The 14,232-nt window shown below is 45.8% G+C and overlaps 1 protein-coding gene across 2 annotated transcripts in view; it reads left to right on the top strand.

Moving 5' to 3' along the window:
* SEZ6L2 (seizure related 6 homolog like 2) overlaps positions 1-14,232 on the top strand; it is a 69,569-nt gene that overhangs the window by 20,964 nt on the left and 34,373 nt on the right. Inside the window, exons 10-18 of one of the 2 annotated variants that reach the window (XM_060256806.1) lie at positions 151-289; positions 1,359-1,555; positions 3,522-3,716; positions 4,364-4,555; positions 6,786-6,977; positions 7,104-7,142; positions 7,276-7,393; positions 10,219-10,321; positions 11,277-11,733. In XM_060256806.1, the coding sequence (XP_060112789.1) occupies positions 151-289; positions 1,359-1,555; positions 3,522-3,716; positions 4,364-4,555; positions 6,786-6,977; positions 7,104-7,142; positions 7,276-7,393; positions 10,219-10,321; positions 11,277-11,306 (1,205 nt within the window). In that variant the 3' untranslated portion in view covers positions 11,307-11,733. The remainder of the gene's footprint in view (positions 1-150; positions 290-1,358; positions 1,556-3,521; positions 3,717-4,363; positions 4,556-6,785; positions 6,978-7,103; positions 7,143-7,275; positions 7,394-10,218; positions 10,322-11,276; positions 11,734-14,232) is intronic. The other variant, XM_060256807.1, reaches the window with a different exon arrangement.

The raw sequence follows: 14,232 nt of genomic DNA, 5'->3' as shown, positions 1-14,232 counted from the left end.
CAGCCTTAGTTGGCATCCATGCAAAGAACACTGTTTCTCTCTAAGAATGTGGGAGAGGAGCCACTACTGGTTTGAAACTGTCCTATGGTTTGTAGAGTGAGTGTTCCTTCCATCTCAGCCTCCCACTTACTGTTGTCTCTTTTCCTCCAGCATTGTGTGGGGGGGAGCTCTCTGAGCCCACAGGTGTCGTCCTTTCGCCCGACTGGCCCCAGTCCTATGGGAAAGGCCAAGACTGCGTTTGGGGCATCCGGGTGCAGGAGGAGAAGCGGGTGCTGCTGGACATAGAGATGTAGGTACCACCATGTCCTCCTCCACCACCACCACCACCACCGCTTCTTTTGTTGGGGAGACTCCTTATGACTTTGGCATCGACATCCCATCATGTCCTCATGGTCTTCTGAAACCACCACACATCATTAGATTGATTGTTGAAGTCATTCATCTCATCCATTAAGTATGGTAAGGCCCTTGTATGATTTTTGGAAGCATCTCATCCAGCAAACAGGAGACCTTTTGTAACTAGGGCAGCACCTGATTCAAACCAAACTCTGTGGCAAGTTTATTAGGAGGAAGCTTTTAAATTAAGCAACTTCTGCTGTTGGTACCAGAAGTTCACATTGGGGCGGAAGAGAGTGGGGAAATAACATGGCCCCAGCCTGAAAAATCTTAGAGAAGCTTCTTTAGACCGTGAGAACGCTGGTCTCTGAAGGCCAGGATCCTGTATTCTGGCACAGTGCAGTTTGCAAGGGTCTTATGATGAGGTCTTTCATATCACCTGCTACCTGATCCTTTAGCGCTGGAGATTCCAGGGATTGAACCTGGGACCTTCTGTATGCAAAGCTGCTGCTTTACCACTAAGCCAAGGGCAAGATTATGGTGATGGGAGAGGATGTGATTCCATTAAAAAGTGGCAGGAAGGGAGTATCAGTTAACTGATTGATTTTATCCAGCCTTTCTCTTCTCTGCAGTCTAGAGACTCAACCTTCTGGGGGCAAAAATACATCTGTAGTCACCTAATAAATCCTTTATCTGGAACATGCTGACAAACCCTCTCTTTGTACTCACTAAACTGAAACGGTTATTAAAAATGCCCCTTCTACTGCCTTAAACAAACTTCTCTTAAAGTTCCCCACTTCCTTTGCCAGTACAAGAATACCTGTTACAATATCTCCCTTCCCTCTCTCCATCGATCCATTTTTTTCATTGTTTGTCACAGCCACTGATTCATTTGGATGAGAGGAATGTCAGCGAGTCTCCGGAGGCTTCTTCTGCACCCAGGCCTTTCCTTCTCTCCCTTTTAACTGCAGTTTCCATTTGTGTGTCCTTCTGCGCCCCCCCCCCCCAAATTCTCCCTCCAGCCTCAACATCCGCAAGTCAGACGTGCTGACGATCTTCGATGGGGGGGACTTAACCGCTCGGATTCTGGGCCAGTACTTGGGGCCCCATCCCCGCTTCAGCCTGTACTCTTCAGGCCCAGCTGTCACCCTCCAGTTTCAGTCCGATCCCGGGGACCCCCTCTTCGGCCTCAGCCAAGGATTCCTGGTGCGGTACAAGGGTAGGAGACGGAACTTCAGAGTGGCAGGACAAGTTCTTGATACAAACATGGAGAGAGGGGAAGAGAAACAAACCAGCAAAAAACCTTCAAAGGAAGTTTGGAATACTAAGGGGCCAGAGGTTAAAAACATCAATAGTTATAGACAAAAGTGCACGTGTTTATTACAAAGACATGAAAACTTTGTAGGGGCCCAAATGCAGTCTCATTAAATCATTGAAGTGACAAATGCACATGAAAGATAACATATATGACCAGACGCATTTTGGCCTTCAGAGGCCTTCTTCAGAGGTCAAATACAACATAGTTCCAGTTACACTTACAAATCAATAAATCTTTAATATAGGACCCAAAAGGAATGTTCCGATATTGAATGACAACTTTTGGAAGGCCACAAAATATATTTGGCCTTATGTCAGCAGTAATTACAGAGCCCTGTGGCACAGAGTGTTAAAGCTGCAGTACTGCAGTCCTAACCTCTGCTCATGACCTGAGTTTGATCCCCGGCGGAAGCTGGATTTTCAGGTAGCCAGCTCGAGGTTGACTCAGCCTTCCATCCTTCCGAGGTCAGTAAAATGGGTCCCCAGCTTACTGGGGGGAAAGTGTAGATGACTGGGGAAGGCAATGGCAAACCACCCTGTAAAAAGTCTGCCATGAAAACGTTGTGAAAACAACATCATCCCAGAGTCGGAAACGACTGGTGCTTGCACAGCAGACCTGTCCTTTCCTTTTCAGCAGTAATTACATAGTCAGCAAATGATAATATTGCAAATGTGCACTCTCCAGTTTTGGTCTGAAGAGTAAAATCCTTTATTAGGGCCCGTGTAACATGAGTAGGGACCATCATATGTTTTTGTAATAAACACATGTACTTTTGTCTATAACTATTGACGTTTTTAACCTTTGACCCCTTAGTATTCTAAACTTCCTTTGGAGGTTTTTGCTTGGGAGATGTTGATGCAACCACACCTCTTGCTGATGCACTTGTTCTTCAGATAGCCCCTGAGACCCATGCTGAGCAAGATGAGGGCAAATGAACAGAAGGTGTGTGGGAGGGGCATGGGGGAGCAAAGCGTGTGGAGTTCAGTGTGGAACTGCCCACTTAAAGAGGAAGGACAAGGAACAGGTTCAGAGGAAACAGTCAAGGTGCTGTCTTCCTGCTGCCACCAGCTCTGTTGCCGTTTGCAGCCTGAAGTGAAATATACCGCTTGTTTTTACAATGCAGATACCCCTTAGCATATTGTTACCCAGAATTTCAATCTCTGTCTAGTGCAGGGGTGGCCAAACTATGCCTCAGGAGCCACATGTGGTTCTCAAAGCCCCCACTGCCCTGTCAGCCAGCTTGGAGAAGGCATTTGTCTCTTTCAATCACTTCTCCAAGCCAGCTGGTGGCTTGGAGAATGTGTTTAAAGTTGCTTTCTTTCCACTGTTCCCTCCCTGTTCCATCTATTTTCCTTCCTTCCTTCCTTCCTTCCTTCCTTCCTTCCTTCCTTCCTTCCTTCCTTCCTTCCTTCCTTCCTTCCTTCCTTCCTTCCTTCCTTCCTTCCTTCCTTCCCTCCCTCCCTCCCTCCCTCCCTCCCTCCCTCCTTCCTTCCTTCCTTCCTTCCTTCCTTCCTTCCTTCCTTCCTTCCTTCCTTCCTTCCTTCCTTCCTTCCTTCCTTCCCTCCTTCCCTCCTTCCCTCCTTCCTTCCTCCCTCCCTCCCTCAAACACCTGACGTTCACGTCTTGCTGCTCTCAAACATCTGACATTTATTCTATGTGGCTCTTAGTTAAAGCAAGTTTGGTACCCCTGGTCTAGAGCAATTTCTTTTACTGACTGTTTCAGCCACACTCCGTTTCTGCCTGTGTTGTGCAGTAGAAGTCCCAGCCTGTAGTAGATATGCAGGTGAAAAGTGAAGCAAGGGAAAATCATACATTGGGTGGAAGAGAGACCATCTCTCATGCTGTTTTCTTTTCCCTGCCGTGGCAGAGGTCCCACGGAATGACACATGCCCCGATCTGCCAGAGGTGGAGTTTGGCTGGCGCACCGCTTCTCATGCTGCTGTTATCCGAGGCACCGTCGTGACGTACCAGTGTGAGCCAGGCTATGACATTGTGGGGTCTGACATCCTCACCTGCCAGTGGGACCTGTCTTGGAGCAACAGCCCTCCAACTTGCCAGAAGAGTGAGTCTTCCCCACCTCGAACCCCAGCATGACGGATCATTCAGAGGGTGCCCCTTTCCTTTTGATTTCTGCCTCACAGGATTCAGAATATTTCAGCTAAGAGTAGGATAGGAGAACTGCGAGGAAGCGAAGAACTGAGGGAGAGCAGTGGGGAAATGGGGACCATTTGGATCAGTGGGGGAGTCATTGGAGGGGGGAGAGTCATGTATGTACAGCACTTTATGATGTTTTGTTGTTTTTAACTGTTTTATGGTGAATCTGTGCTGGTTTGGTTCTTATAAGCTGCCTTGAGCCTGCCTCAGCAGGGTGGGTGGGGTATAAATTGAATGAATGAACGAAGAGCAGCACAGCCCAATTGCTGGAAGACCTGCGATCCTACTTGGCTTTTGTGTTTTCAGCAGACTCAGCCTATTCAGCCTTCTCTCCATAACGTTAAGGACTGGGAGCTTGTTTTGCTAAGCAGTGAGTGCTGAGAGACATTTAGGCACCTCTCAGCAGCAGGCCCACGTTGCATACAGTAGTGGGAAGAACTGCAGCACCTGTATTGTAAGGCATGATGCTATCCCTGGGAGCAAGAGGGAAACAACAGAGAGTGCCCTTCTTGGTCTCAACTGACCTCTCTGCTTTGTCTTTGCCCCCTCCCTCAGTCGTGAACTGCGCAGACCCCGGAGAAATCAGCAACGGCAAGCGCAGTGTCTCAGACCGACGCTTCTCCATCGGCTCCCATGTCCAGTATTTCTGCCACGAGGGCTACATAGTAGAAGGAAGTAGCACACTGACCTGCTACAACCGGGACACAGGCACACCCAAGTGGAGCGACCGAGTGCCCAAGTGTGTCTGTGAGTAGAAAGGGAGGAAGAGGGCCATGTGGGGTTTGTGGGAATCCCTAGGGTTGTAAAACCTGGAGTGGTGTGTGGCGGGACAGGTAATGTGGCAGCAGTATTTTGCGTTGCCCCCCACCAAAGAAAAAACAGTATTCCAAAACATGAGCTGCATAACATTCTTTCTGTTTTCATTTCCTTCCTCTGTCTCATGAGTATGCAGTGTGGCCTGCTTGCTTAATTTCCCCTTTCTAGTTTGTGAAAAGCAATCTTGGAAGCCTCTTGGAAAGGAAGGCTGAAAGTGGACACACCTGAAAGTTTTGAGTTGCTCACCAGTCGTTATCATCTTCCTTACCTCCAGCCCTGATGTAGCCAATCCTCCAAGAGCTTACAGGGCTCTTAGTACAGGGCCTACTGTAAGCTCTTGGAAGATTGGCAGCATCAGGGGTGGGTGGCCTAATATGCAAAGGCAAATGGTACAAAAAAAGCCCTGCCTCCAGCTGAAAAAATTTAATCCTCCCATGGCATAGGAAGTGGCAGGTTCTGATAAAGCAGAGGCCAGGTGCCCATCGTACCCTGGGCACGTTTCTTTAAATTTTCTGATGTGGTTGGAAGATGAGAGAAGTGAACATTTGAAGCTGGGGGTGGGGCATGAAATGGAAATTTGGTAGAAAATTGAAATATAGAGATTACTTTCCTATCAAACCTAAATTTCTTTTACTGACTGAACAACATTGTTTATTGTGAAGTTTGCATAGACAATTGTACTATTTCACATATTAATGGAATATAGGAGTATAAATATCTTTATCAGAAAAATTGTATATGTATCCAGTATGTTAGAAGGAATTGCAAACAGCCATGCCTTATGCCACTGCAGCACGTGCATCTTTAATTTTGAGGGGAAAGAGTTGAAGGTAAAAAACAAGTTCTGTGGTAATCGAAAAAGGATGTTGTTTAGACAGAAACTCTCTTACTGAGTTACAATAGGTAGGTCTTCCAGTATGTTTGGTTATTGAACTCAACTTCATAACATTGATAGGTTCAGGTGAGTAGCCATGTTGGTCTGAAGCAACAGAATAAAGAGTCCAGGGGCGTCTCTAAGATCAATGAATTCTGATCAGTGTATTCTGGGTAGAAGCTTTTGTGTGCATGCCCAGAAATAAAACTTCATTGGTCTTGAAGGTTCTAATGTTGAAAACACAGAACTCTTTAATACTTGAATATTAAACAAGTTATAGAATATTAACTGTTGCCAAAATTATTTACATTTTTTTTAAATCTTGACAACATTGCGTATGTCCACTTTCTAAAAGTTCTTTTTCTCACTTTGAGGGGGAGGGCATCTTAGCATGGGGAAAATTCCCACCAATCAATTAAAGAGGGCAGGCATTCGTTTCCAACTTCCATGTAGTAATGTAGGGTCTGTAAAGAACTTCCTCAGAGTAGAAAGAACATTCACAGTAAGTTCCTTTCAGTGCTCTGCAAAAATTTCCTAGTTTTTCCATTGGAAACATTGAAAAAATCCTCAGCCATTTTCACACAGTGCATTTGGAACATAAAAACTCATACCATAAGCAACATTGCACTCATTTTAAAAGAGAAAATATTTCCTAAAGTGCTCCAACAAATTCCCCAGTTTTTCGATGAGAATTTCTTTTAAAAGTCCTCAGGGGCAAAATGGGGGGGGATTCCCCCTCCCCCATTTTCCCATCAACCCCCCCGCCCTCTCTCGGCTTACATATCTCAAAGAGAAAAGGCTTTTCCCACCACTCATTTCTCAGCACCACCATCACCCCTCTCAAATTTAGTACATAATAATATCTGTAAATCCTGTGGGCCCATCAGATCAGAGAGGATGGGGCAAATGCAAAGATGGCAGGAGGAGGCACAGCCGCCTTCTCTGCACCCACTGGGAGCTGTCAGGCAGGCAGTGACTTCTTAAAAGGTTTAAAGGGTTAAGTAATAACCTTTTATATTCTTTTTTTACTGTTATAAACTTCAAGTCATCAAATCTTAATATGTAGACTCTTTGTGGGACTTTTTATAAGGTACTTTTAAGGTTGATCTAAATGACTTACATGTTCTGGTCAATGACTGTAATAATAAACCGACTGACACTGGGAGCTGTAACAGAATATGCCCAGAGCAAGAGTTGGCCACCCCAGCTTAGAGGAGTTTCCCGTCAGGGGTCGAATGCCAGCTGGCATCCAGAGTGAGAGCTGAAGGCTCCTTGTCTATTTTGCAGTGAAATACGAGCCCTGCTTGAACCCCGGTGTGCCGGACAACGGGTACCAAACGCTGTACAAGCATCACTACCAGGCAGGCGAATCCCTGCGCTTCTTCTGCTATGAGGGCTTCGAGCTCATCGGCGAGGTCACCATTACCTGCATACCGGGACATCCATCCCAGTGGACCAGTCAGCCGCCGCTCTGCAAAGGTATTGTCCTCAGCCCCCCTGCCCATTCGTGACATACGGCCCACCCCCCCCCATCCCACCCCCCTCTGCTGTGCTTGCCTCTTTTACCATTCTCTAAACTCCCTCTTGGTATCTTTCCCCCACCAGTGGCCTATGAGGAGTTTCTGAACGACCGGAAACTAGAAGGTGAGGATGGCGGATGGGAGTGGGATGGGGAGCCTGGGAACGGAGGGGGTACAACTGGGAGGGGTGCTTCTGCTTTCAGATGTGGCTGGGATGTCACTCATATGTCTCCGCCCCAATTCATTTTCTTTGGCAGTTACCCAGACGACAGACCCTTCCCACCAGATGGAAGGCGGCAACATCGCCCTGGCAATCTTCCTCCCCATCATTCTTGCCATCCTCCTGATTGGTGGCATCTACGTCTACTACACCAAGTGAGTGTTATCGGTGGAGGAGGAGCTTGGATCCTTGACGGGTGGCCGGACTGGCCAATGGGCACTGGACATGGGTGGCAACAAAGTCATGGTAACTGATGAAGCCACGAGGTCCATGGGTTGTGTTTAAACAGAGAGGAGTTAGGAGCTTGAGTCTGCCTTGAAATCACAAAGTTAACCTTAACGTTCAGCCCTAGATCTGCATATGCAGGCAGGCTGCAGATTTTTCATGATGAAGGAAATGAATTCTGTGCATGTTCAGAGGGTCTCTTTATTTATTTGCCGTGGCATGGAAAACCGGTTCCACCGATGAGCTAGAATTGCCATATTCTATGCAGATGGAAATTCAGGACTTTGAATTTCCTCCCATTGATACCCAGGAGGCCTGCCCACCTCTCTTTTTTAGCTTTTGTTAAAAAAAATCTCAGGCCCTTCTGCTTAAGGAGATAGAAAGAAAAGCAGGGAGGCAATGTCCATATCTACCTAGTTGCCCTGACCTGGATGGCCCAGGCTAGCCTGATCTCATGAGATCTGGGAAGCTAAGCAGGGTTGGCCTTGGCTAGTATTTGGATGGGAGACCACCAAGGAATGCTAAGGGTCATGACATGGAGGCAGCCAATGGCAAGCCACCTCTGAATGTCTCTTGCCTCAAAACCCACAGGGATCGCCATAAGGCTGCTGTGATTTGATGGCAAAAAAAGGGGATGGGGCAGGCATGGTTAGAGTGTAACATGAATATTAGCATACAAAATATAAATGACATTTTTGTGACGCCAAATAACATTTTCACAACTTTGTAATTATTACATAGCTCTCTCAGTTTATAAGCAGTTAATTCAAACCTAATTTTACCCCCCCCCCCCAGAAAAAATGCATTAACCAGGAATTTGAACAGTTTTTCCATCTCACAAGCTCTGTTCACAGGACTGACATTTTCCCCGTCTTCCCCCTGCCCTCCAGTGTTTGAAACAGTGCAGTCCCTAAGCATGTATACTCAGAAGTAAGTCCTACTAAGAGGAATGGGATTTACTCCCTGGTAAATTATTTTGTATACATATGTATACAACCCAGATCTTAAGCTATGCAACAGTAAAAACAAGCTAAATATACTCCAGCTTTTTATTTTTAGGATGGGACTAGAGTTGTCAACTTCCAAGTGGTAACTGGAGATCTGCTATTATAACTGATCTCCAGATGGTCCAGACCAGTTCACCTGGAGAAAATGGCTGCTTTGGAAGTTGGAGTCTATGGCATTCTACCCCACTGAAGTCCCTTCCCTTCCCAAACCCCACTCTGCTCAGGCTGCACCCCCCAATCTCCAGGTATTTCCCAACCCAGAGCTGGCCAACCCTAGATGGGATAGATATTTTTAACAGAGGAATAGTTGTGGTGTTTGAATCGTAAAGAGACTTTGGCCTGTGGGCATGGAACATTAGATTTACATCCCGCAAAAAATGCTTAGCCAAAAGGTTTCTGAAGCAGCTTCTGGTAGAAACACTTGTCAACTAAACAGGTTTTCTAGTGGTATAAAATCAAATCGAATATCATCACAATGTATTAAAAGCCAGTGTGTAAACAATACATTAAAGATAACAAAATGCAGAATTTGATTGATGGTGCCAATTACAAAAAAAACTGTGGGGGCAATGCCAGTTAAATCAAGCGAGAGCCTACAGCCTCAACTAGGGGAAACACTTACCCTTTTGCAGCGTTTTCTCTTACCAGCATTTAAAATGTTGTTTTATGGATAGTTTTTACACTGCTAGTGTCCAGTGGAATCTGAAGAGCAGAAATCTGAAGAAGCACAGCATAGAAATACCATAAATAAATAAAACTTGGGCATGAAAAGGTGGGGAAATACCATTAGAATAGCTGAGACTTTACTCCATTCTTCTAATGTGGGGGGGGGGGGTTGTGGCTTAGTGGCAAAACATCTGCTTGGCATGCAGAAGGTCCCAGGTTCAATCCCTGGCATCTCCAGTTAAAAGATATGGCAGTAGGTGATATGAAAGACCCCTGCCTGAGACCCTGGAGAGCTGCTGCCAGTCTGAGTAGACAGTACTGATTTTAATGGACAAAGGGCTTGATTCAGTGTAAGGCAGCTTCCTGTGTGTTCATGTGATTGCTTGTGTTTAGCAGGGTTGCAACTTGACCAGGGAGAATCTCAGAATCTGCTCTGGAGCCTGTTAAAGCAGCCTATGTGGAAATCGGCTGGTGGGAGCTTTTCACACCGTGTTCTTTGCCTGATCTGTACACCAAGCTGGTGTTCAAGGCACAAGGATGGAAATCTGGCAACCCCAGAATTCAGCAGGAGCTCACAGGAGCAGAGCTCCTGAAGCTTTCTGAGGGTTCCCCCTCCTCCTCCCCACCTACCTATCTTGTCCGTTGAATAGTAGGTGCAGCTGCATAACAATCCCTGGATGAGCTCCACCACCTATTTTTCTACAAAATGACCCTTGGGCAATCCTATTTGTTGTCTTGAGATGAGTACGTTCCAGAACTAGAAGGTGCTAAGAGAGTTGGTAGTATCTTGGTCAGGGCTTTTTTTGTAGCAGGAACTCCTTTGCATATTAGGCCACACCTCCCTGATGTAGCCAATCCTCCAAGAACTTATAGGGCTCTTAGTACAGGGCCTGCTGTAAGCTCTTGGAGGATTGGCTACATCAGGGGTGCATGGCCTAATACGGCAAAGGAGTTCCTATTACAAAAAAAGCCCTGATCTTGGTGATCTTAAAGGATTGCGAAGAGTCTACAAGAGGATGTGTGGATTTTCTAGCCCCTCTGGATGCCAACAAACCAGTGTTTCCCCTTTATTCCACCTGCAGGTTCCAGGGAAAATCTCTCTTTGGCTTCTCCTTCTCCAGCTCCCACAGCTACAGCCCCATCACTGTGGAGTCTGATTTTAACAACCCACTCTACGAGGCTGGGGTGAGTAGCAAATTGTAGTCACCCCCATTAAATGTGGTTATTATTCTTCATTTTTAAAAGAATGGCAGAAGGATTGAAGCCCATTAAGGATAGGTTGTGGCCTGACCTCAGATCTCAGAAGCTGAGCAGGGTCGGTTGGTCCAGGTTAGTACTTGGATGGGAGACCACCAAGGAGGTCCAGGGCTGCCATATAGAGGCTAGCAATGGCACACCACCTCTGAACGCCTCTTGCCTTGAGGCAGCCTACAGGATTGCCATAAATCGGCTGTTACTGGATGCCCTTTTCCATCACCAAGACTGGGTTTTATGCTTTGCTACAAAGCATTCCATCTCAAAGTTTGACTCATAACTGACTCATAACTGCGTATTTCCATTCTTATCCTGTTCTGCTTCCAAGGAGCTCAGGGCAGGATTGGGGATTTTAATTGGAATCTTCCTTGTCCTGGCTCAGCACCACATCACTGCAGTTCTGCATCTGATGTGGATTTTGTTAATAAAAACAGTAGGTGGAATTCAACCAGCTTTTCCTCTAGTAAAAAGAGGAGAGGGGCTTTGTGTTTTTTAATTGTCAGCCACCTCAAGCAGGACTCTAAAGAGACAACCTAAACATTTCTAAAGTACAAGCAGCTATGCTGGGGAACAGGGCTTTTTTTTTGTAGAAAAAGTCCAGCAGGAACTCATTTGCATATTAGGCCACACCCCCTGACACCAAGCCAGTCAGAACTGAGTTCCTATGTGTTCCTGCTCAAAAAAAGCCCTGCTGGGGATCATGGGATCTGCAGAGACCAAAGCCATTTGGGAGGGAGGCTGAATTGAGCAATGAGAAAGTTGGCTGGATCCAACCCCAGTGCTCCAGATGAAAGAGGGTAGGAGACACCCAGGTGAGGAAGTGTGTCAGTAGACCTAATAACTTGATTGTTTCCTCTTCTGTCTTATTTCTACTATCTGCCTGCAGGACACCAGAGAATATGAAGTCTCCATCTAGAAGCTGTTAAAGAATCTGCATTCTTTCCCCATCCCGAGCGAGTTTGAGGACCAGTGGCTGAGAACAATTCCAGTTTAGGAGGGAATCGTGGAAGGTGGTTTGGGGGGAGGGCTTAGGGAAAGGAAGGGGAGAAAGGAGGTTTCTGGACCACTCCTCTCTGCCCCATACATTCAGCTTTCTCCCTTCCTTCCCGTATTGCTGCCTCATCGTCCACTCTCCCCGTTTTGGATGCCACCCACATTCCCTCCCCATGTAAATACTCTTTCAATGTGCCAAACGCGTTCACACAGACACACACACACACACACAGATACACTTTTTCTGCTTTATCTGTTTATTTATCTTATTTATTAACCCTCTCCTCTTCCTCCTCCTCCCTTCCCTCTGTTTCGTATTTCCTTAGTGGCTGAGGAGGAGGGCAAGGGGGGTAGTGTTCTGCCCACCCCCTCTTCTTCCTAGCCTTGCCCTGCCCTCCCCCCATTCCTTTTCTAGGGAGGCGGATATCACTTCTAGGTGCTGCCATTTAAAATATATAAATCTATATATATCTTTATAGAGAAAGGTTGTACAATAACTTAAAAACCAGCATATATGGCTTGTAGGAGAGATCCTACCATTAAAAAAAGCAAAAATAAATGAAATCCTAAAGCAGATGAGTCCTAACAAGGGGGGGAGGGGAATAGGTAAGAGAACTATGAACAGGCAGATAGATGCTAGGATGAGGAAACCAGATGCGTCACCCCAGTCCAATACCCCTCTATAAGGAAACAAGTCCCATTGATTTCAGTAGAACTTTTCTTCACGCAGGTAATATGTAGTTGCCAAATAACAAGCTTAAAATCTCCAGTAAAAAAAACCCAACCTGTTTAACTGAAAAGGGATTAAAGCAGAGTCAGAGTGCACATGACTGCTAGGGGGGCAACAAGGTCCTGTCTCTTCCGTGGAGGCTTAACGCATGAAACGGGCAGCTGAAGCTTTTTCACAGCATGGAGGTAGATAATGTCCCATGAAGCCTCTAAATTCTTTTCCCTCCAGGCACCTGGTGTCCCCAGTGAGTGCCCTCTGACCTCGCCACAATCTGGATTGAAGTAGGTCCCGCAAAACAGGCCTGTTGTTACGTTGTCGTATGTGGAAGAAGGCAGCATACATGAAGATAGCATAACAGTAACAGGAGTCAGCCCTTGCGATGATGTGCCATGATGTAGGGTTCTTGCAAAATCATTTTAAAACAAAGCACCACAATAGTACCTGTGCAGCCCAAACTCACCGCATTCAATAGGACTTATCCCCTGCCTAAATGCGCATAGGATTGCAGCACTGCTTACCAAGGGCTTTCCGGTTACACTCCTGTCACTCTTCCTCTGACTTTCTGATTCTCCTCCCATCCCTTCCAGAAAGCAAGAAAAGGTCAAGAAGGCCTTGTACAGTGTAGGGCTTGCAAAAAAGAGAATTCACCCTCAAGAGTTAATCCCTTTAAGTGGGACCAGCTTGGCCATTGGGCTTGCGGGGTTGGGGCGGGGGAGGCTGCTTGCCTTGAGCAGCAAATGATAACTCACTCCATTAGTTATGTTTCTTTCAACAACAACCTTTTATGGCATACAATAACATCACAGACAGGCAAGGATGCCATTTGTTATGTTTTTTATCAATATCAAGGCAACTTTTAGATTTTCTGTCTCAAGAGGCAAAATGTCTTGAGTGTTCTCTGCCTTTAAATAAGAAAAAACCTTAGCATTCAGAACAAAGTTCCCTTTTAAAGAGTGCTGAGGGCTGGTTGGCAAGGTGTAAAAAATTAATTCTAGAGTCGCCTCAAAATTAGGGCCCAATCTGCTAGGGAGGTCTCCCTATACAGACCCCGTTGACCGGCTCTTCAGCAGCTGCTGTTCAGTGTCCATGGGCCAGCTTCCCAGTGGAGTTTACTGGCTTCCAGATTCCTGAGCATTCTGCGCAAACTAAATATTATCCCCCCCAAGCGTCCTTTCAAAATTAAAATGCAGGATGAAAATTCTGAACACGCATTTCCTGCACAAATGAAAGGCAGGAGGCAGAGTTATCAAAGATGTGTAGGGCTGCAGGTTTAATGGCTAAAATCCAGGCATTATTATGCAATTGGGGGGGGGGTTTGCCTCTTAAAAACCATAAGTCATGGGAAAGTAACAAATTTCATATAGGCTTTTAAGAACAGTTGTGCCATTGACTGTTACCAATTTGCAACTCTTCACAGGGGAGAAAAAACCCTGTTTTTCTCCATCTATTTAGTATTACAAAAGATGATAATTGGTGGCCTTGTGCTCTCTATGTCTCATAGTATCCCTTTTAACAATTAAAAAAAAATTCCTGCAGGAGATAACGCTGTTTTGTATAGGCAATTACATTAATTTGAAGGCTAATTTTCTTTTAAGGGGGATGTCTCTGCCATATCCTGGTAGCAGGGAAATAATGTGCACTTCAGTATTTTATGGATTAAATAGAGAAAGGCATTTGCAAACATAAAAGCAGGGATTTTCCTTTAAGCAGCAGAGTTAGAAGGTCTCTCCTTGTCACTTGGCATCCACCAATTTTGGCGGGATGGGGGCATTTTCAAGATTCCCCCCTTTAAGTCTGCTTGGATTTTTAACAAGACCCACAGTGCCAAAGGAACCTTTAAGAAACCTAAAATTGAAAAAAAGCTTTTTCTGTTTCTGGTTTTTAAAGAGACCCACAGTGCCAAAAGAACCTTTAAGAAACCTAAAATTGAAAAAAGTTTTTCCATTTCATCCCTTTTAATATATCCTCCCCAAGCATACAAGAGAACGCTGATGGGGGATTGCCTGGAGGAAAATAAAAGGTCCTAAGAAGGTACACAGGTGGTCTCTGCTTAGAATTACACCCACCCACCTCCTATAGAAATATTACCTATCCCCACACAAGGGTCTTTCCCATCTCT

This window comes from Heteronotia binoei, chromosome 15 (genome assembly GCF_032191835.1).
Source record: "Heteronotia binoei isolate CCM8104 ecotype False Entrance Well chromosome 15, APGP_CSIRO_Hbin_v1, whole genome shotgun sequence".
Classification (NCBI taxonomy): domain Eukaryota; kingdom Metazoa; phylum Chordata; class Lepidosauria; order Squamata; family Gekkonidae; genus Heteronotia; species Heteronotia binoei.
The sequence above is the reverse complement of the archived record's forward strand: the minus strand, read 5'-3'. Positions and strand labels throughout refer to the sequence as shown.